At 45.8% G+C, this 23868-nt stretch overlaps 1 protein-coding gene across 1 annotated transcript in view; it reads left to right on the top strand.

Annotated features, from left to right (window-relative positions):
- Window positions 1-23868, top strand: part of CTNND2 (catenin delta 2) — a 3070130-nt gene that overhangs the window by 2838742 nt on the left and 207520 nt on the right. Inside the window, exon 22 of the mRNA XM_086965298.1 lies at window positions 21542-21668. Within this exon, the coding sequence (XP_086821424.1) occupies window positions 21542-21668 (127 nt within the window). The remainder of the gene's footprint in view (window positions 1-21541; window positions 21669-23868) is intronic.

Below are 23868 nucleotides of genomic sequence, written 5' to 3'. Positions count from 1 at the left end.
GGCTGGCCCTGCCTGATTTTCCACTATACTACAAGGCAGCACAACTAAGGGTGATATCCGAGTGGGCACTGCAAGAATCGACTCCATATGTATAGGGCAGTGGTCGGATGATACATATGGGATATTTTATGGAAACCGAGGGCAGACCAACCCCTGAAAGCACACCATAGCATGCCTACAAAAACGATTCCTAAAGAGTGGGATAATGTGAAACGAATGGCTGGATGGACCACCTTCCCTTCCCTTACACTTCTATGGACTTTAACCCTGCCTTCTCCCATCTGCACTCACTCAAGGCCCCTTTGACCCTTGGAGGGAAGGGCAGTGCCTCGCCATATTCGATCTATTTCATGGCTAGGAAACTCTCACCTTCAAATTTTTTGAAAGAGACTTTGGACTACCGAACTCTGAAAGACGCCATTTTACTTATGAAAACATTGGATTCTCCATCCAGAAGTAGGATTAGCAGCCACTATAGGCCTCTCCCCAAATTTAGAAATGTGTAAGGCAGGTGGGGGAGGGGTAAAGGTAGCACATCTCTCCTCCATTCGCTTTCAATTGATACCTACCCCACGACCAGGCCGCCCCATATAGGTTTTGGACCAATATACCCAGGGAAATGGTACCAGATGAGCAATGGTGGGAACCTTGGAGAGACATCCCCAGATTTAATCACTCTGTGAGGGCGGCCCATTATATAGTGCGTTTTGATTCGTATCTCTACCCCACCAAACTCAAAAATATTTATCCCAACACGTCTGACATGAGGGTGTGGGTTACTTGGAGATTTCCAACACATATGGCGAGATGCACGGTCATTCGGCCTTTTTTTAACTGAAATCGTAGCCCAGATTAAAACCATATTGGATTACCCACTTTCATCCACCCCAGGCTTTGTTCTCCTGGGGCTGCAGGATGAGACTCTAAAACGCCAAACTTCTAGCGACCGATCCGTTATGTGGTTATGTCTTGGGGCAGCTAAGACAGCCTTAGTAGCTTCTTGGAGGAAGACTGCGGCGCCCTCAGTGTCTCACTGGCATGCCAGACAATGGCAAGCTCTGACAATGGAGAGAATGTCTGCCATTCTTTTGGATACCTGTAAAACCTTTGAATCCCCTAGTCACTTTCGACTCACCGTCTGCCCCACTCATACAAGGGCACTTCTCCTCCTTCAGATTTGACTCCCAAGAAATCTGATGATGTCCACTGGAGTGCTCATGGCCCTCATCTGGCGACTTTTCAGAGACTGGTTCGTCTCCCACCCATCACACAATATACGGCTTCTCCACAATCACTCATGGTTTGTTGTTCAGGGTTGTTTGGGGGGAGGGGGTAATAAGTTGGGCAAAACATACTGCTTACAAAAGATACTGACCTAACAACAGCGCTTTACAGGATAGTCTCATTGCAATGATGACGTCAGTATCTGCTTGCATCTGTGTGTAACAATAGCATTCTGATATATACTTCCAAAGTCTTCTGTAGCTCCACTGTCTCTGTATGGTAATGTGCCCTATAAACACGAAATAAAGAAAGTTTGACAAAACAAACTCAAAGCACCGATATCCAAGGAAGAAATATTATTGACTATCCGGGTCTTAAATTGACCCGAACAAAGGGACATGATGGCTCCCAGGCCATATTCTATAGGGAATTCCACACACAGTCACTACCACTTTTATTAGGGGTACTGCTTACTATGACATAGGCCACTGCATCCCTTATTCTCAACCCTAAGACGGATCCAGAAAACAGTGCTCCATATAGGCTAATATTTCTATTTGATGTGGACACAAACCTACTGACTTTGATCTTAGCTGCCATAGTGCAACAAGTCATATTTTTTCTCATACATCCTGGTCAGGTGACATTTATAACTGGGAGACATGGGGGCGCTAATGCCAAAAATGTCTTATACCAATTAGATATTGAACAGAATGGGTACAGGAAGACATTGTTCCTGTTTTTAGAGGCAAAAAAAGGCATTTGATAGAATGGTCTGGGCCTTTTTCGAAAGAAACCATAGTTTGCATGTGAATACGTTAACATAGTACCAACAGGGCAATGGCAGGATATTAAACACAGAGGGCCAAGATTTGAGTAAACAGCCAACATTCAGAGCGGTCAACATAAGAAAAAGCACCAGCGTTGTCACCCCGTCTCTATTTACATTAGAACCACTGGCCATCTGCATATGTGCACATGTTCACATCAAGGGGCTCCAACTAAAGGAAGACACATTTAGAGCTGATAGGATGGATTTGTGCATTGCACCAGTAACTGAGTAATTTTGTCTGGGTGACTGAGCAATTTGTTTCTACCATTTGCACTGAGAAGAGCAAAATCTTCCACTGATAGGAAACCATGGGCCAGATTTACAGCCCCATCACACAGCTCAGCGCAGCACCCAGAGTTGCTGCGCTGCGTTGCATGGCAGGGAGAGAAGAGCACCATATCTATAGAGATATGGCACTCTCCTCCCGTCTTCCCAGTGCTGGTACACAATCTTGCTGGAGCGCCACGAACACACCATAATGCAAAGGTGTCTGCGTGAGTTGAGCACAGGTTATGTACTGGAAGAGTACCCTTCAAGGACAAAATACTATGCCTAGACAAACTGTAAACTTTTCCTACTTTGCATGTGTGCTGTACAGTGCAACACACATGCAAATTAGGAAATTAAACGCGTGCTTCACAGTGGTGTTATTTTGGGGCTCAAATCCCTGTCTACTGTTGTTAGTAGAAAGGGATTTGGGTAAAAAAGCATGATTGGTTGCATGGGAATTCCCATGTACCACCCATGGAATGCCCCTCTGACGCAAAGTAATGCAAAGACAAATTTCCAGCGCCAACAAAAAACGTTTTGTGCAGGGTTTTTTTTTACACAAATCCAGCGCAAAACGTTTGTAAATCTAACCCTGCGTAATCTTGCAATTTCCCTTATCAATCCAACGGCTGAACTTACATGACCAACCACCTTGTTGTATGTCAATTATATTATTCCTCCTAGCATAGTATATAAATTATCTGAAACTCTGCACAAACACTTCTCTAGAACAAATGGCACCAAAACGGATGAGATGCTAGTGCTATAGAAAACACTACAGTTAAATTAGTTAACAAAAAGAAAGTCCCATTCAGACAATAGCAATTTAAAGTGCAAATCTTTACCAGTGATAACCAATGCACTGGTGACAGAGGGATGGCAAAACTCTGGGGTCACCTTGTAGAGTGGGCCCTATCCAATAGATTTGATTTGACTTCTTTTTAAAGTGGAACAAATAACAAGTCTGGCTTCTTATACTAGGATTGTCAACCAATAAGGGGATTTGACTACATCAGTCCGAAGTCGGACATAAGTTGATATACAGGAATTTCCTAAAGACCTTTGGGCTTATTTATGATAGCCCTGCATCACTTTTGCACCTTGTAAAGTGGTACATGCATGACGCAGGACTCTCAAAGATTTATGAAGCTACGCCAGTCCTGGCCGGCAGAACTAGTGGGTGGGGGGGGCGCGGGGAGGGGGTTCTGTGGGGAGGGTGTGGGGGTGGTTAATATAAATAAAATCTAAAAAATCAAACTTACCTTCGCATCCTGTCTCGCGTCGCGTCTCCTTCTCTGTGCTCCTCGCAAGAAGAAGAAAGCATGCAGTCTCCCTCTCCTCCCCTACGCCAATCACAATACTGCCATTGCAGCGTTGTGATTGGCTGGGACGCCGACCCCACAGGTGTCTATGGGGAGGCTGTTTTCTCCATGCAGGCTGCATGCAGCCTACATGGAGAAAATGAGATTGTGCCTATGACTGGTTTGGTTGGCCCTGGAGCCGACCAACTAGTCAGCGCCCACAACAGTGGCAAGCCACTCTTCCCCTGCCTGGAGCAGGACTGCCCACCCGCCCGTCCCCAACCAAACCCTGCATTCTGCTTTCTCGCAGTGCAAGAAGCAGAAACATAAAATAGTATTTAAAATACCATTTATTGTTTCTGCTTCTTGCACTGCGAGAAAGCAGTGGGGCGGCGCTCCTCCGTCCACATGGAGGAGCTGCCCCTGAGCTACGCAAAGCCACCCTCCTTGCCATTGAGTTGCTTCATAAATCATGATTAAAGTGAGGCAGCTCAAATTGCTGCATCGCCTCTCTCTGCATCCGGGAGTCGTCCCATGAGCGGTGCTTTCCCATGCAACACCCATGAAATCTGGCGCTGCCCCAGATTTACAAACTGATGTAAACCTGTGGAAGCGTCGAATCCATTCTGCAGCACACATAGAAAAGGGAAAACACCTCTTTGGATCGTTTCTGTACAGGAAGGTGCCCCTTCCTGCAAAAAACCATTCCTGCCAGCAATGGAGGTTGGTGCAAGGGTGCCTACGTTGTCACTAGGCTGCCGAAACGGTGCCAGCACAGGCAAAAAGGACAGGATTGCATTGTATTGCTTAAATACGGTGCATTCCTGCCCTTTCACTTTGACGTAGGGCAGCGTAGCAAGGTGCCTTGCTGTGCTGCCTGTGCCAAAATGCCTTAAATGAGGCCCCATGTATGTCGTAAGTGAAGTAGCAATTATTTGAAACGTAGAGACCCAGAATCTTGAAGGAGCTCCTAAACACACAAGCCAATTAATTTTAGGATACTGCAGTAACAATTGGGTTTTAGAACTTGTCGTTGGGAAATAGGAGAGGTGGGCCAAGCATGATTGGTTTGGAAGATAAAAGCTTTGGACATTACAGAGATGCATTCTTACATTTAAGGGAGTATTGGAATTTCCACACAAAAATGCATTGAATCGCATTCACAAAGTGTATGCTGGTGGATAAAAAGAATACCAATGTAAACAACTATACTATTCATAGTAGAATTATTTTAAATATCTTTCTGATTTGTCAAGCTTTTTTGGTTCCTTTTCTTAATGGCAGACGCTGGCAGGTAAATTGGTTTCTGTAATGCGCTTGTACTGACTTGGATTCTGCAGGTCGTTCGTGTTCTCCACGGGAGACTACTATATACCTTTAAGTAGCCAAATTACTTTAATTAAATTTCATTAGCACCAATAAAGCTGAAACAAACTAATGAAAGCAGTATGCACATCAAGTGCCATTTATTTCTTTAATAAATTAAAATGTTCCCTTCTGGCTCCTAAATCGACTTTAAATATGTACCAGGAATAGAGTTTTAAATAGGTTTCAGACTACCAGCGTAAAGTTTCTGCTGTAATGGCAAGACAAGAAGACTCTTTAACCCCTCCCCTGCGACGCTCCTGCGCGGCGCGAATTCCGCGCCTGCGCTGAGCGTTCTATTGAGCGGGCGGGGCCATGACGGAACCACTCCGTCATGAGCACAGCGCAACCGACACTGGTGACGGAGCGGTTCCGTCACCAGCATGCGCCCGCCGCTCTTCCGCCCCGCCCCCTTAGCACTGCAGCGGAATAGCCGCCGCAGTGAAGGGGTTAAAGTCTCATGTCTCACTGCATTCGAGTCCCTGTTATTCACACCTTACGATGCATTAAATGGTAGAAATTCAACATCTTTAATTGTTAACATATATCCCACAATCTATGGAGTGTTAACATTCAGCATACAAACTGTGCTTCCTGTTACTTTTTTACACTCTTTCAAATGCAGACAGAGGACCCTCTATCCCAAGCAGTATCATTTTATGTATGTCTTTCCAACTCCTGGGTCAAAGCAATTTCACACAATAACAAGCATCGGCAAAGCCAATGGGTTTCGCCTATGCACGAGCTAAAGGCTTTGCCAATATGTTTTAGCCATTTTTGTACAGCAGCGTTGCTGCTGTTCAGCATGGCTAAAAGTTAGTGACATAAAGTGGAGTGGAGTGTTTTAACGTAGAGTTTTGTGGAGAAGAGTGCAGTATTATAGAGTGGCATAGAGAGTACTGAAGTTGTGTTGTGTAGAGTTGAGTAGCGTGGTGTGAAGTGAAGTGCCACAGAGTGGCATAGAGTGTTTTGGAGGGAGTAGAGGGTCATAGAGGGGAAGGACGAAGAGTGGAGTGGAGTTTCAGAGTTGACTGTCGTACAGTAGATCAGCGTGTCGTAGAGTGGAAGGGCATGGAGTGGCGTTGGGCAGAGCCAGTCCTAGGCCTTCTGAGGCCTTCTGAGGCCCCGGGCGAAAGGGAAGATGTGAGGCCCCTCTAAGTGCCTTACTGCCTGCGCGAGTGCGCTTTTCCCTACTCTGCGGGGCCGGCAGGGGGCCCCCTGAGCGCGAGGCCCTGGGCAGCTGCCCATACCGCCCATGCCTAGGACCGGCCCTGGCGTTGGATGTCGTAGAGTTCAGTGTCGTAGAATGGAGTAGAGTGTCAGAGAGTGGGTGTAGGAAAGTAGGATCTGCTTCTTATGTTTACCCCCACTTTTTGCTTGATGTTGCACTGTTTTTGACTAGTCTGACTGATATACTGCTAATCAGGACCCCAGTGTAACTGCTTTCTCCCTTAAATTGTCATGCATGTACTTTGGTACACTCCAGATTGGATACTGGGGTACCCTTATCAGTCCCTAGTATATGGTACCCATGTACCCAGGACATAGGTTCCCCAGTAAGATGGTGCTTGCACCTCTTACTTTAGATATAGGTTCACTATATCTATAGGTCACTACACTTAAAACGTATAAGTCACCCCTATAGCAGGCCTTATTAATCCTGAAGACACTGTGCTGGTTTTTACTGAGAGGGTGCCCCTGCATGAGCAGAGCCTCTCTGCAGCCTTCGGAGACCATTCTCTCGAGTTGTCTGTGACTCAGCCGGACATATATGTAGAGGTGCATTACAACCTTTTGGTAAATGCTATCTCAAACGGCTGCAAACAAACATATTGTGTTTGGTATCAAACACCTTGGAATCATACCTCCACAACGATAACCGGTGTGGGAGGTGTGACGCCACCCATCTGAAGTGAGCTTTGTGGGCTCACTGATTGATCCGATGCCAGCCTTCTCACACAAAATGGATGCGGCCGACCAGAAACACATTTCTGCCCTTCTGCTGCTGAGCCAAGCTCGAGCAGAGGAAGGCAGCACAATAGGCATCCTGTCACAAGGAGGTGTGACCATTTCCCAGACAAGATTTAGTGTATTGGGGCTGGGTGGGTGCACTCGGAGAGTGCCTGATAGTCTGCACTGGGGGCCCATTTGGTGTCCCTGTGCATAGTCCAGCTCAAACCAGTTCTGGGAGCCATCGGCTCCTGCTCTGGTGTGAAACTGGACAAAGGACATGGGTGTAACCACCCCTCTGTCCTGAACCTCCCCTAGGAGGGGCCCCTGATCTGTCCAACCCCTTTCAGTGGGTACAAAAGGGCTTACCTGGCTGTAAGACTTTAGATTTTACTTGGACAAGATTCTACAAGAAGAAACTACTGACTTTCGTCCATCTGAACACTCTGGACTTCGCTGGACTTTCGACTGGGCCTGACTTCATCTCCCTCTCTGTCCAAAGCTTTGTCTGTGCCCTTGCTCCATACAGGCTCTGTGCAGGACCTGTGGTGCACTAAGGACAACTGAAGAATCTCCCTTGGAGTGAAGGAGTCACTCCCCTCCGTTTGCAGGCACATTAATGCAACTGACCGGTCTGCTGCTCCTGAGCTCCTGCGGACTCCAAAGATTTCAGCAACACAGGAAGGGGGTTTAGAAGGTCCCTGAGGTTGATCTGCCCTCGTAGCTAGTTTGAGGCCAGTATCCCTCGTGGGGACTGCATAACCCGAACCCCTGAGCAACACGTTCATTTGCAGTTACATATGCTTGTTGGCAATTCCCAAGCGTGTGCATTGGACTCCGTGTAGTCATGACCCTGAGCAGTATTTGCACCAAAGAAATTTGGCCTCCTCACACCGAGTGCTCCGTGGGCTGGTACTTTGCAATCTTGCTCAAGGTCCCCTCGCGACTCCTGGTCATTTGGCCTGTGGGTCCTCTGAGGGTCATCTTGATTTCTGTTGGGCTTTCCTGGTTGCTCCAGACGTGCCCTGACTCCCCATTGCTTGTTGAGTCCCCTGGACCTCGCGGGTGCACACTATAACCTGCTTGGCCTTCCTGCGTGGGTTGCTTTTGCCAAGGCTTGCTGGTGCTCCACCCGGATGCCGACCCCTCAGCACTCGACATCCTTTGTGGGACAGCTCACTTCCGACTCCTGGTCGTCTTCGACGTCTCCTGGTCCTTGTGGCTGCAGAGTCAAGCTTTCTTTCTTCGCACCTGAAGTACCCGACATTGGTGGGCATTTGTCTACCGAGCCACTGGTCACTCTTAAGTAACCCATACTCTGTCCCCTATGCTTTCAGGTTCCTTCCTTCCAGAATCCAGGCTTGGATTCCAACAGACCATTTTCCCCTTCACGGCAGCAGTACTTCTTCACAGCCCTCCATTGAGAATGACGACTGTTTCCGACACCACTCCAGACCTGTGCACCCGCCTCCTCTGGGATAGGTAACTCGGGTACCACAGTATCTATGGATGGCGTGGCTCTCCAACCTCTAAAGTTCTAAAGGGTTTGCTTGAAGTCCTCCTAGAAGGGTCCTTAAACTTTAACATTACAAATGCGACTTTCCCATAGAATTGTACGGAGCCAGTGGTCGTGTTAGCACACTGCACCCGTCCTCTGTGGGGTCGCAATCTACTCACCTTCGGTGGTACCTTGGGGTCCCAGTGATTCTACATGCTCTAGACCTTGTCTTGACTCAAGTTGTGATTGTTATACCACTATTTTAGTATATGGTTTGGTCTCCCGCTGGAGCCCACTGTGTATTGTGCTACTTACAGCTGTTCTATTGATCTAGTATTGTGTGATTTGTGCTCCTCCCTTGTGTAGAGGATACTAGAGAGTGTTAAATTAATAAATATATATTTTTATATAACTACAGAGTGGTTCTACTTTCATTTAGTCAATATAGGAGGTGATATTCTGGTAAAACAAGCTGCTTTACATTCCTTCAAGATTAAGCCTGAAGGCTGCTCTCCACAGCTACCACCACGATAGCTTTCTAAAGGTTATCTTTGACCTCATACATCATAAGGGTCATTTGGACTCGTGCAAGGTGCCCACTTTAATTAGTGGACAGCATATATCAGGCCAACTTCTCACCGTGGAGAGGCACAAAGTGTTGTGGAGTGTGGTAGAGCACAGTGGAGCTGAGTAGGGTGTGCTGTGTGTAGGAAGGTGGATATCTGACTATGGTTACCCCCAAACTTTTTGCCTGGTGTTTAGCTGGTTTTTGACTTAGTTGGCCTGGGATCCTGCTATTGAGGGCCCCAGGCCAATTGCTCTCTTTTTAAAATGGACTCCATGTACCTGAGGTGCATACCCAATTGGAACTGGTTCACCTTATAGGCCCCTGTAACAGTGTACCATAGGTACCCAGGGCATAGGTGTAGGCAAGGCCTACCAGGGGCTGCAGCATTTATTGTGCCACCCCTGGCCTGGCCTCCATATTTGACACAACTGGCTGATCACTCAGCTGGGGTAAGTTGGTGTAATCACCTCTTACTTAGATATAGTATCCCTATATCTAACCCTAACTGGACACATGTTAACCTATAAGCCACTCCTATGGAAGGCCTCAGCAATCCTGGAGGCAGAGTGCTTAGTTTTATGTGAGATGATGATCTAGCATGAGCTGAGCCTGTCTGCAGCTGTCGGGAACAACTCCCTTAGCTGTTCCGGGATATTGCCATACCATATACTCTTAAGTGCATTATAATCCTCGCGGTTATATGCTAACTTTGGTTTGGCTTTATCAAAACATGTTGAGTAGGGTTCATACGATTTGGAATACTATCCCCTCAACAGTTCTGTCGGCGGGGATAGCATTCCACCCTTCTAGAGGGACACGACATGTACATAACCTGAACCCCGGTTAAAGTTAACCAGAGCCTCAGCATCACAAAATGGATGCAGCCACCACAGACACAAGTCTGACCTCCTGCTGCTGGGAGTCCTTCCAGCGAGGGAAGCTTGGACAAAGGGTTTCCTACCTTGGGAGGTGCGAGCACCACCCCAGACAGGATTTTGTGTATTGGGTAAGACAGGGCTGAATAGAATCCGACATGCCTGGGGCACACAAGGTGTCCCCGTGCATAAGCCAGTCCAAACCGGTGCTGGACAAAGGAAAGGGGGTGTAACCGTCCCCCTTCCTGGTCCCACCCAGAGGAGGAACCTAGCAGGTGATCCACCCCTCAGATTGGGAATAAGAGAGGGAGCAGTGCCATAGCACCTCAGATCATCCTGAAATCAACTTGAAACAAAGAAGAAGACTGGACTTCGACATTCTGCTGCACAGAAGACTGAAGAGTATCTCCCTTGTGGCCTAGGAGTGGCCACCCTGTGAACACAGGCACCATCCAGCAACTTGACGTCTGCTTTGCCGCCGCCTCCTGCCGGAGCCCGAGCCCAGAGCCCGGCGAGACCCAGACTCCCAGACATCTCAGAGCCCGATCCACAGTCCCTGCAAAGAAGAGACCCGTGGAGGCACCGAGAGACGTGGGACCGGACCTCTCGAAAGACCTCCGAGAAGCTGACTGCGCCGCACCCAAGGCACCCTCGACACTGTGCTTTGGGGTTTGAGAAGCCCCACCACCGAGCAGCATTTGCACCAAAGATCAGCCCCCCAGCATCTCCACGATCTGCGTGGGGCCCTTTTGCACTTTGCCACTCGATGTGCCATCCCGACCACTTGCCACGTGGCTAGCGGCCATCTTGTAGTCGAAACCTACAATCAACATTGCGGGTCTGGTTGCTCCAGACTTGCCCTCGCTCCTGTAAAAAGGAGCACCCGCTCTGACCTTGCTAGAGCCTTTGTGGGACAGCTTGTGACCGACTCCTGGACGTCCTCGACCTCTTCTTGTCCACGTGGCTGAGGAGACAAGCTGCACCTCATCGCCTGTTTACACCCGACATCGCCTGGTTCCATCCTGGTTCCACGGTAGTCCCTGACTAGTGACTTTGAACATTTTCCCCTCTGCTTTCAGGTCTTCATCACTTCAGATCCACCCTTGGATCCACCGGAACTCTCCTCGATGACCCGCCTGCATCATCTTCATCTTCAGGCACCATCGACCTGCGTGACGAAACCCGACACTACTTTGCACCTGTGCGCCCGCTTCCTGTGGGTGAGGTAACTCAGCAGCGCCGGTGTCCCTACACTGGTACACACCTCTAGTGTCTAGGTCTTAGGTTTTGTCCTTCTACGTCACTCTGAAGGTTCTTTAAACAGTAACTTTATAACTTTTACGCACCATTGACATTGCATTGGTGCATGCGTGTGCCTTAAGCGCTGCACCCGAGTCCCGCGGGCCTTTCCCGACTTCTTCACTGTTAGGCCCAAACAGCTCCAGCGATTCCCCAGGCCCTAGGCCTACTTCCTTTCAGCTAGGTGGTTCTTATACCACTATTTTAGTATATGGTTTAGGTGGCCCCTAGGGCTCATCCATAATGTGCAACTTTTGTGTATTTAAACTGTGTTTTGTTTTAACGCATTTGCTTCTGTGCTCATAAAGAGTATAGGGGATATTTGTAGTAAATAAATATATATATATTTTCAATATATATCTGTGTTGTGTCCTTTCATTTGGTATTCAAGGGGATTGTGTATGGTAAAACAGATTGCTTCACATGCCTTTACAGAGTTTAGCCTAAGACTGCTTTGTCCACGCTACCTCTAGGATAGCTGGTCTATAAGGTTGACTTACAACCAATCATCATTAGGGTTGCTTGGCATGGTACAAGGTGATCACTAGAACTAGTGAGCATCATATACCAGGCCAACTTCTCACACTGTGTTGGGTGGAATAGAGAGTTGTAGAGTAGAGTGGTATAGATCGGAGTAGATTATCATAGAGTGGAGTGGCATAGAGTAGTGTGGTATAGTGGAATGGCATAGAGTGGAGCAGAGTGTCGAAGAGTGGAGTGGAATAGAGTGTCATAGAGTAGTGGAGTGGAGTAGAGTGAAGTGGTGTGTCGTAGAATAGGGTGGAGTAAAGGCACATGGAGTTATAAAGAAGGAGTTGTGTAGAGTGTCATAAAGTGGAATAGTGTTATACGGTGGCATAGAGTGGAGTAGAGTTTAATAGTACAGAACACATTAGAGTGGAGTGTCGTAGAGTGGAATGTTGTAGAGTGGAATAGAGTGGGCTAGAGTGAAGTTAAGTAAGTAAAATCTTAAAAAGCGCTCGAATGCCGAGGCGTCTTGTCGCTGAGGAAGCAAGAAGGTACGGAAAGTCAGGAAGGTCTTGGTCATTGATTGTAAGGGGAGAGACAGGCTTTAATCTGTCTCCTGAACTGAGATCTTGAAGAGAGTAGCCTGATGTTTAAAGGAAGTTTGTTCCAGAACTTCGATGCCAGAAAGGAGAGGCATCTGCCTCCACACCTGGTTCTTCTAACTCTGGGCAGAGAGCAGATCTTTATTTGCCGATCTTAACATCCGGCGAGGTGCATGCCATGGAAAGGTTTTTAGAAGTCGTTGGGTGCCCCTCTGTACATGGCTTTATGAACAAGGCGAAGAGCCTTACACTTAATTTGCTGCTCAACTGGGAGCCAGTGTAATTTTATGATGGCGTCCGAGATGTGGCTGAATTTTGGAATGTTGAGAAGGGTGTATGCAGCCACATTCTGCAGGGTTTGGAGTTTGGACAACTAATGTTTGTTTACGCCCAAGTGCAGAGTGTTACAGTAGTCCGAATGGAAGAGAATGAGGGCTACCTCTACAGTTTTCCTCAACATTGGTAGGTAAGAAGGGCAGAATGTTTCTGAGTATTTTTAAAAGAAGGTAGCAGGCAGAGGTCAGTTGATTTATTTGTCCTGAGAAGTTAAGTTGAGTATCACACATGATTCCTAGGTTTCTGACTTTGGTGGCAGGAACCGGGCAGGCACCTGCCTCTGCGGGCCACCATGCCTAGGTCCAGGTTGGAGGTCCATTACCAAATTCCATGACCTCTATTTTAATAGTGTTCAGTTTTAGAAAGTTTTTATGCATCGAGGTCGTGTTATGACCAAGAAAGCTATGGAATCTGTCTGCAATTAGATCTGTTGTTGATGAGATAGATATGATGATTTGAGTATCATCTGCATATAATACAAGTGAGAAACCATGTTCCCTGATCAATTTGGCTAGAGGGGAGACATAGATGTTAAACAGCGTCAGGGAGAGTGCTGATCCCTGTGGTACCCTACCAGGTAGGTAAAAGTTACCAGATTTCAAATTGTCCCAACAGACCCTCTGCTCTCTATCAGAGAGAAAAGAGATAAGAAGGGCAATGGCTGTGTCCCAAATACCTACTGCCTTCAGCCGTTGCATGAGAGTGGTATAGTTAGCCATGTCAAATGCGGCTGATAGGACCAGTAGGATAAGAGTAGCCCTCTCGCCCACATCAATCTGCCAGCGTATCTCTTCAGTGGCCATAATGAGTGTTGATTCTGTGTAGTGGTCTGACCGGAAACCATGTTGGGTTTGATCTATGAGTTTATTGTTTTCTAGGTATTCCGTGAGCTCTGAATTAACAGCTTTTTTCAGAACCTTAGCTGCCAGGGGCAGACAAGAGATTGGGCGATAGTTGGTCCCCTCAAGAGGATCCAAAGAAGGATTTTTTAAGATAAGCCTTACACATGCCTTCTTTCAAGAGGTCAGGAAAATTCCATTACTAATGGCAGTGTTCAAAAAAGGGGTGAGCATCGTACTGACTATGTTTGCGACCCCATGGATAATATCTGGTGGGCAAGGGTCTATGGGGGAGTGGCATAAAGTACAGGGGTGCATAGTAAATTGGCATAGAGTACAGTGACGTAGAGTAAAGTGGAGTGACACATTATAGATTGCAGAAGTGTAGAGACCAATGGCAGAGAATTGAGTTGAATGGCGCAGAGTGCAGTGGCGTAGAGTTCAGTGACTTTAAGTAGATTGTTTCAGAGTAGAATTAAGTGGCATAGAGTGGAGCGATGCAGGGTAAAGCGGAGTGTCCTAGACTAGAGTGGTGTAGAGTACAGTAGTGAAGAATGCAGTGGTGCATAGTAAAGTCGAGAATATTGGTGCAGAGTAGAGAGGTCTACAGTAAAGTGACATATAGTGAAGTGGCATAGCCTGGAGTAGCATTGAGTGCAGAGGAATACACTGCATTGGCTTAATGTGGCGTAGAGTGGTGCAGTGGCATAGAGTGCAATTGCACAGAGTAGAGTGGCATAGAGTTAAATGGCAAAGAGGGCAGTATTGCAGAGTAGAGTATTGTAGTTTCCCATGAGGTAAAGTATGGTGGCGTAGATTAGAATGATGCAGAGTAAAGTGGCATAGAGAACAGTGGCACAGAGTAAATAGAGTGGCTTAGAGTTCAGTGACGTACAGTGCAATGGCATGGAGTGGAGTAACAGAGTGCAGTGGCATGGAGTGCAGTGGCGTAGAGTACAGTGTTGCAGAGTAGAGTGTAGTGGCACACAGTGCATTGGTTTTAAGTAAATTGGTGTAGAGTGCATTGGCATAGAGTAGAGTGGTGAAGAGTGGAGTGGCAGTCTGTGGGTTGCAGTGGCATTGAGTGGAGTGGCATAGAGTTGAGAAGCGCACAATTGAATACAGTGGTGTAGAGTGCAGTGGCATAGAGTAGATTGTTTCAGAGTAGAGTGAAGCGGCATACAGTGCAGTGGCATAGAGTAGAGTGCCATACAGTGCAGTGGTGCACAGTAGATTAGAGTGGATTGGCTTAGAGTAGAGCAATGCAGAGAAGGGTGGCGTAGGGTACATGGGCGTACAGGGCATTGGAATAGAGTACAGTGCAGTGGTGAAGAGTAGAGTGGCATAAAGTTTAGAGCATAGCATAGAGTGAAGTGGTGTAGAGTGGAGTGATGCAGAGTAGAGTGGCGTAGAGTGTGGTGTCATAGAGTTAATTGACATTGTGTGTCGTAGCGTGGTGCAGAGTAGAGTGCAGTTGCGTAGAGTGGCATAGAAGGCTGTGACAAAGAGTGCAGAGTAGACTATTGTGGAATGCCGTGGTGTATAGTAGAGTGACTTAGCGTGCATTGGTGTAGAGTGCAGTGATGTAGAGAGGTGCAGAGTACAGTGGAGTAGAGAGCAGGGGGGTAGAATACAGTGGTGCAGAGTAAAACAGAGTGGCATAGAGTGCAGTGACGTAGAGTATAACGGTGTAGAGTGCTGTGCTGTAATCTTTTGTAGAGTATAGTGGTGAAAAGTGCAGTGGTGAAGAGTAGATTAATGTAAAGTGCAGTGGCATAGATTGCAGTGTTTTTTAGTAAAGTGGTGAAGAGTGCATTGGCATAGAGTCCAGTGGTTAGAATAGAGTGCAGTGGTGTAGAGTAGATCGTTCGTATTACAAATGTAATCAAAAAGTCTCCTTAAACATAATCAATACAAACTTATTAGAAGCCAACATAGCGTCATTAAAATCAAACAACTTAAAAATACATCACAGTTACGAAACAGAATAAACTAAAGAAAGAGAAAAAAAAACAAGACATTATCATATGTCCTTGATTTTAGCCAACGTGACAGAATCAATAAGAACACATGGCCACAGTAATTTTGTTCTCTATGGTGTTCTTTTGTTCCGAAACTGGCACCCTAAATGCGTCGGCATGTTTCGGTGGAAATATAGATCAGTAACCACCATCTGCAGGACATTCATAACTTTCTCTCACAAGAAATATTAAAACACACTCACTGGTTCATGTGGAATCCCCTAATAGTAGGACACCTATATGTCCACTTTTAAAAATGGCTACAGATAGACCATCGTTAAATATGTCGTAGGTCGGATAATCCAATCCAAACCCCTCAAATTAAGGTACATCCAAAAATGTGTGTAGATATAATTGTCTTTGCCACCTTAAATTGGCTGAGTGGGCTATTTTTACCACCTTCGTAATGGCATATACTAGTCACACCTCCTATTCCTTTAGGGATTGTTTCCAAATCAACACTGAGACCCAATATAGAGGCTGGTAGGCTCTCTGATTCTTACTGATTATTACTTTGTGACTATCTTGCCTAAGGAAGAACAGCGCAAGGAGTTGTAAGGTAATGGGTGGAACTAGATGAGAATGGTCCCCCGCTATACTGAATCAGAGAGCCTATCAGCCTCTATATTAGGCCAGGCATCCTTTGAAATATGTAAATAAATACAAAGCGACTCAGAATCATGTAAAGCAGAAATTACATATACATATATGCTTATATAACATAATTAAACTGTAGTTAACTGCCTCTAGACACAGAAGCCAAATTAGGTGGCAATGCTCCTGCTACACATTATTTACCCTGTTTAAACCTCTTCCTAGAGGGCCCACTCCCTCCAGACACTCAAGCCCTGTTAGGAGGCTGAGCACCTACTATGCATAGCCCTCGCCCTGTACACAGCTCTTCATGGAGAGTTCACTCCCTCCAAACAACCAAGACCATTAGGTTGGCAAGCCTGTACTATGCACCGTTGTTGCCCTGCGCACAACTTTTCACAGAAAGTATATTACCTACAGATTCTTAAATGCTGGCAGGTGGTGAAGATTTTACTATGCCCAGTTTTGTCCTGTGTACAACGCTTCACGGAGAACCCATACCCTCTACCTACGCAAGCCCCCTAAGGAGGATAAGCAATGTACAGAAGGTGACACACATAAGTACAAAAGCTATTGAAAATGTGCTGCACATGTAGCTCACTAGATACTTTTTCAGTGTCAGAAGTGTATAGCACACTGTCACACTCATTGGATGATATCATCAGTGAGGTCATCAATGATGTAATTTGAGATGTCATCCCCTTACTGCCCATAGCTGTGCTCTCCTTTCTCATACATACTGAGAGCAGAGAGTTGTCACTGCACTGTGGAGAATGTTTTCCCTGTGAGCCAGGGACTGCAGAGACCTATGCTGAAAGGAAAAATTGATGGTTGAAGCTAAACTGTGAAACAAACAAGATGATGGACGGAATGTTGCACAATCGCAAAACATTCACCCCCAGTCACAGATCTGGGTTTAATCCATCGTTATTTTGCTCAACAAGCCACCCCAGTTCAGATATGGCCATATGCAAATCAGTCTTGACCCTGTGCCTCATGGGAACAGTCCAGCCTGAACTGCCAAGCCATGTCTTCCCTGGACCGGAATCAAGCATCCTAGGACCCGTCTCTGGCTATCAGCCGTCTTCAGCCAGGATAGCTTGACTCCAGTGGCGTAGTGAGCAAGGGACCCACGCCTGGGCATATCCTTCCCACATAGGGTGAACAGCAAAACAAACAAGATGATGGAAGGAATGTTGCACAATCACAAAACATTCACCCCCAGTCACAGATCTGGGTTTAATCCATCGTTATTTTGCTCACCAAGCCACCCCAGTTCAGACATGGCCATATGCAAATCAGTCTTGACCCTGTGCCTCATGGGAACAGTCCAGCCTGAACTGCCAAGCCATGTCTTCCCTGGACCGGAATCAAGCATCCTAGGACCGGTTTCTGGCTATCTGGGGTGAATGTATGACATTGTTCTGCATTCTGTTCATCAACTGTTGTTTTTGCATTTGTCACCCTGAGTGGGATGGGTATGCTCAGACGTGAGTCCCTTGCTCTCCACACCACTGGAGTCAAGCTATCCTGGCTGAAGACGGCGGATAGCCAGAAACCGGTACTAGGATGCTTGATTCCGGTCCAGTAAAGACATGGCTTGGCAGTTCGGGTTGGACTGTTCCCATGAGGCACAGGGTCAAGGCTGATTTGCATATGGCCATGTCTGAACTGGGGTGGTGTGGAGTGCAAAAAAATGATGTATTTAGGCCCAGATCTCTGTACTGGGGTGAATTTGTGACATTGTTCTGCATTCTGTCCATCAACTGCTGTTTTTGCATTTGTCACCCCGAAGGGGATGGGTATGCTCAGACTTGAGTCCCATGCTCTCCACACCACTGGAGTCAAGCCATCCTGGCTGAAGGCGGCTAATAGCCAGAAACCGGTCCTAGGATGCTTGATTCCGGTCCAGTAAAGACATAGCTTGGCAGTTCGGGTTGGACTGTTCCCATGAGGCACAGGGTCAAGGCTGATTTGTATATGGCCATGTCTGAACTGGGGTGGTGTGGAGTGCAAAAAACCGATGGATTTAGGCCCAGGTCTCTGTACTGGGGTGAATGTTTGACATTGTTCTGCATTCTGTCCATCAACTGTTGTTTTTGCATTTGTCACCCCGAAGGGGATGGGTATGCTCAGACGTGAGTCCCATGCTCTCCACACCACTGGAGTCAAGCTATCCTGGCTGAAGACGGCTGATAGCCAGAAACCGGTCCTAGGATGCTTGATTCCGGTCCAGTAAAGACATGGCTTGGCAGTTCGGGCTGGACTGTTCCCATGAGGCACAGGGTCAAGGCTGATTTGCATATGGCCATTCTGAACTGGGGTGGTGTGGAGTGCAAAAAAAGATGGATTTAGGCCCAGATCTCTGAACTGGGGTGAATGTATGGCATTGTTCTGCATTCTGTCCTCAACTGTTGTTTTTGCATTTGTCACCCCGAGTGGGATGGGTATGCTCAGACGTGAGTCCCATGCTCTCCACACCACTGGAGTCAAGCTATCCTGGCTGAAGACGGCTGATAGCCAGATATCCGGTCCTAGGAGCTTGATTCCGGTCCAGTAAAGACATGGTTTGGAAGTTCGGGCTGGACTCTTCCCATGAGGCACAGGGTCAAGGCTGATTTGCATATGGCCATGTCTGAACTGGGGTGGTGTGGAGTGAAAAAAACCGATGGATTTAGGCCCAGATCTCTGTACTGGGGTGAATTTGTGACATTGTTCTGCATTCTGTCCATCAACTGCTGTTTTTGCATTTGTCACCCCGAGTGGGATGGGTATGCTCAGACGTGAGTCCCATGCTCTCCACACCACTGGAGTCAAGCTATCCTGGCTGAAGACGGCTGATAGCCAGAAACCGGTCCTAGGATGCTTGATTCCGGTCCAGTAAAGACATGGCTTGGCAGTTCGGGCTGGACTGTTCCCATGAGGCACAGGGTCAAGGCTGATTTGCATATGGCCATGTCTGAACTGGGGTGGTGTGGAGTGCAAAAAAATGATGGATTTAGGCCCAGATCTCTGTACTGGGGTGAATTTGTGACATTGTTCTGCATTCTGTCCATCAACTGCTGTTTTTGCATTTGTCACCCCGAGTGGGATGGGTATGCTCAGACGTGAGTCCCATGCTCTTGACACCACTGGAGTCAAGCTATCCTGGCTGAAGACGGCTGATAACCAGACATCCGGTCCTAGGAGCTTGATTCCGGTCCAGTAAAGACATGGCTTGGAAGTTCGGGCTGGACTCTTCCCATGAGGCACAGGGTCAAGGCTGATTTGCATATGGCCATGTCTGAACTGGGGTGGTGTGGAGTGAAAAAAACCGATGGATTTAGGCCCAGATCTCTGAACTGGGGTGAATGTATGGCATTGTTCTGCATTCTGTCCATCAACTGTTGTTTTTGCATTTGTCACCCCGAGTGGGATGGGTATGCTCAAAAGTGAGTCCCATGCTCTCCACACCACTGAAGTCAAGCTACCCTGGCTGAAGACGGCTGATAGCCAGAAACCGGTCCTAGGATGCTTGATTCCGGTCCAGTAAAGACATGGCTTGGCAGTTCGGGCTGGACTGTTCCCATGAGGCACAGGGTCAAGGCTGATTTGCATATGGCCTTGTCTGAACTGGGGTGGTGTGGAGTGCAAAAAAATGATGGATTTAGGCCCAGATCTCTGTACTGGGGGGAATGTATGACATTGTTCTGCATTCTGTCCATCAACTGTTGTTATTGCATGAAGCTATACAGTGACCTGGTAGCAGTGACCTGAAAAGTAGACCCCTCTGAGAATCGGAGATAAAGTCACTAGTTCTTCTCAACATGGGATTGTGTTTACTACAGGAACCCTACTCTTATTTTCAGTAGTTTACCTGTGGTACACAACTCACTTATTGAGTGAATGGAAAGCATGCCAGTGATAGAAAATGGCTAAATAAATGTGTGCTTGAAAGCCTCAGTGGACTGGCTGGTGCTTATTTATCTGCTGTGGGCTGTGGTGAAAAAACAATTTTCAGAGTGAGTGTGCTGCCATCATTGTTCTATCACATAAGTCATAGGGATTGTGAAAAATCCAAGCATCACACAATAAACTACTGTGCAAATGAGAGAGTTATGGGTGTAGTGTGTGTCCTGTGGTGCATTGTATTGCACATATAAGACAAAAGCCTGGTGTGGTAGTGCACAACTGATAATGTGTGGAAAGCGGGTTTTATGTCTGTCATTTGTGCATCTCCAAGTAAAGTGCTGTGATGTGTTTTCAGCCTATTAACATATTTGCTTCCAACACATTTCAGAACTGAAAATGTGCCTCATTTCAGCCTTCCTTGCTGCTGATACATTTTGAAATATTTGTACAGTTCATTTAAAGGGATTTCAATTTTGGTGTCTGTTAGAAACAAATGACATCCTACACCAACCATTTCCTTTCACACTTACTGTACCCCAGCAAGATCGTCACATAGTTCACTTCACAACATCCCAGTCACTTAGCAGCCAAAGAAAGAAAAGTATCCCTTTTAAAAGAATAAACAGCGATTTTTAAGAAGACATAGACTAATATTTGAACACTGTCTTTGAACTCATTCCAAATGTGACAAGATATAAACAAACTTGATTTGCTACCTTTATCGTGCTTTGTTTTTCGGTTAAGCCATCAATGTATTATCATTGGTTTGAATGGATGCAAGAAGTAATTCACTTAAAACGATGGGGCATATTACCAAGCAATAGCGATAATTATCACTATTGCTTGGTTAGAAACAAAAATGTACCGCTGAGCTGCGGCGATTTTTACCGCAAATAAACTTTGGTATTACCAAGGTTTATCGCAAATGCGATAAAAATCGCCGCAATGCATGAATATCGCTGAAAAGTCCGCGATATTCATGCATTACCGAGCTTATGCTCTTAGCCATGTTATCCACCTCCCATTGGATAACATGGCTAAGAACTGCTCAGGGCAGGTGTTAGCTTTTGGAGATATTCGTGCTTAGCGCGAATATCTCCAAAAGTTGGTAATAGGAGATAGCGATGTTAGCGACTGTTTTCAGTCGCTAACATCTTGGCACGCCCACTTTGCATGTCATTAGTGATAAATATCACTGACATGCAAAGTGGGGCCCAAGATGGTCGCTGTCTCCTACTAGCTGTCGCTAACTGGTGTTAGAGGCAGCTAGGTAATAGGGAGATAATTTTATCTCCGCTTTCTTGGCTTTTAAAGACAAAAAAGCGGAGATAAACCCCCTTGATAATATGCCCCGATGTACTTATTGGGCACCTACACCACAACTCACTAAAAAGAGCATCTCAACCATAAAACAAATTAAAGGAAAACAGAAAAGTAAATGCGTGCTAAGACAGGCCGGGGTTCATTTCCATGCTGCACTTAATTTATGCTAGTGTTGCGAATTTTCCATTACATCCCTCAAAGTGAGATTTTGTAAAAGAAATGTCAATCACTCGTTGAGTCATTTCAGACACATTTATGCTAATAGTGGATGTTTTCTTGTTGCAGGATGGGTGGTCGCAATATCAATTTGTAGCTTCATCTTCCACAATAGAGAGGGATCGTCAAAGACCGTACTCTTCATCACGGACGCCCTCCATCTCTCCAGTGCGAATGTCACCGAATAATCGATCAGGTAATATACCTGTCATGGTGCTAAAACAGGAAAAGTGGTGCTGTTGACGTTTTATGCTTGCTTGCGATGTTGTTATGTACACTTCCTACTGATTGGGGATTTAGACCACCTTGCGACATAATTGCCACAGCCTCAAGGTATGAAATCATATGTCTGCACCAAGAGTTGTCTCTAATCTTTCCTTGATCTTGCTTCCTAACATAAAAGTAAGCTCATGCTCTCATTACTTTTCAGCATACACCTTGTCACAGTGAGCGCCACATACACCGGAGGTGTCATATCTGGCAAACAGCCACCCATGCCAGCACTTTACATTTAACAAAAATATTTAATGCGTTCCTCTTCCGGGGGATGCAAATATGTAATTGTTCGACCACAAGTCTAGTTAGTTCTACGAAAGCAGCGCCAAGAGTGAAAGTCGCAGACAGTAGAAGTGCGGACGGGGACCCACAGGAAGAGCAAAATATCTCCGTGTCATAACCATTACAGGTTTACAGGGAAACAACATATTTATTTATTAAACTTTCTCATTTATGCGCCTGTAAGGAAACATGTTAGGATACCTTACAGCATGGGTATCACAAACAGTTCCCAGGGGGCCGCAAAGTACTCTCTGTGGCATGCCGAATGGCCGCACCGGTGCCAGCTATGGGAGGGTCGCCTGATAAAAGGTGAGCGTAGGGGGACAGGAAGCAGATGCATGGTGTGGACAACAAACGGCGCCTTCCCGTGACTTCTGTCTCCCACCTGAGCTCTCTCAAGCACCAAGAATGAAAGTTAAAGCATTCATTTCTATTGTGGCATTGTTTTCAGAGTCGGGGCAGCATGAGTGTTTCCAAACTCATGTTTGAGAACTATCACTGCTAATAAATGAATCTCAATGCTGTGACAATCTGATCTACTAAGGTAAAACGATCATGCATGTTAATAGAATAAACTTTTTTGAAGTTTTCAGAGAGTTTATCATGTTTTTATGTGTTTGGTGCAAGATATATTTATCACTAAAGATGTTTCTTAAGATAAGTTGTCTAGGGCAGCTTCTTTTCTTCCTAATGGTTACTTTGGCTAATGTTTCAAACAAGTAAATTAAGTATGCTTGTTTGTTTTGCTTTCTCAATGTTTCTGCTCTGTCAAGTGAACAGCAGCTCAGTGCTCCTGTTCATCAGAGGGCCGCTATTAAAGGTCAGGAGGAGTATCCCTGCCCGACAGGATATTATGTTTTCGCATGTCACACTAAAACATTAGATAAAACAACTGATAATGAAGGATAGCATTGTAGCAAAGGGATGTAGCATGAATACATTGGTCATAAGAGAGACTTTCTGTAAGACTTGTGTGGAAATTGTAAGCATCAATGAGCTAAATTTGTCAGAACATTTAGATTTTGTGGGAAAAAAAGTCCCACATGAGTCCAGGAAGAGAACATAAGATTGGTTTTTAGTTAATTTCTGAGGGTGATGAGGCCGGGGGTGTTTAGACAAAATATTTGAAAAAATATTGTGTTTGTAATATATCGTGCCAAGAGTATCGAGGACAAAAATATTGTGAATGTAAGTTTCTATAGGTAAGCAAAGTTGTACTGTATATATAACTCAAACTATATGATATATATATATATATATATATATATATATATATATATATATATATATATTCACTGAAAAAACCATAGGTTTCACACCAGTTATAGTTAGCTGGAAATTTTACTGATATAAAACCATTGAAATTCCCACGTTATAGTTAGTCGGACTCACTATAACTTGCGCGTGCAATGCACTGCTGATGACATCACATATTACATCACTCATGACATGGTCAGTGACATCACTCATGACATCACTGATGACACCATCCAGTGAATATGTGCCTTTCTGAAAAAGTAAATATTAGTGAGTAATGTTTAAATATTTAAATATATATATTAGTGTTTTACTTTGTGTATAAGTGGCTACATGTGTTGGTAAGTAGCTACATGCGTATGTATATGGGTTATTAGATGTTTCTCTTAGTATCAGTATGAGTGTCTATATGGTTTGGTGGGGGTATTACTTAGCACATAGATGCATGAGTGACTGACTCTCTGTTTCTATGTTTTGAAGACAGCATATGTACAGGACTGTATGGGTGGATGAGTGTCTATATGTGTTTGTTAGTGAGTGAATGACTGTCTCACTAGTGTCTTTATCAGTAACTACATATG

Source organism: Lissotriton vulgaris, chromosome 4_1 (genome assembly GCF_964263255.1).
Source record: "Lissotriton vulgaris chromosome 4_1, aLisVul1.2, whole genome shotgun sequence".
NCBI classification, from domain to species: Eukaryota; Metazoa; Chordata; class Amphibia; order Caudata; family Salamandridae; genus Lissotriton; species Lissotriton vulgaris.
The sequence above is the reverse complement of the archived record's forward strand: the minus strand, read 5'-3'. Positions and strand labels throughout refer to the sequence as shown.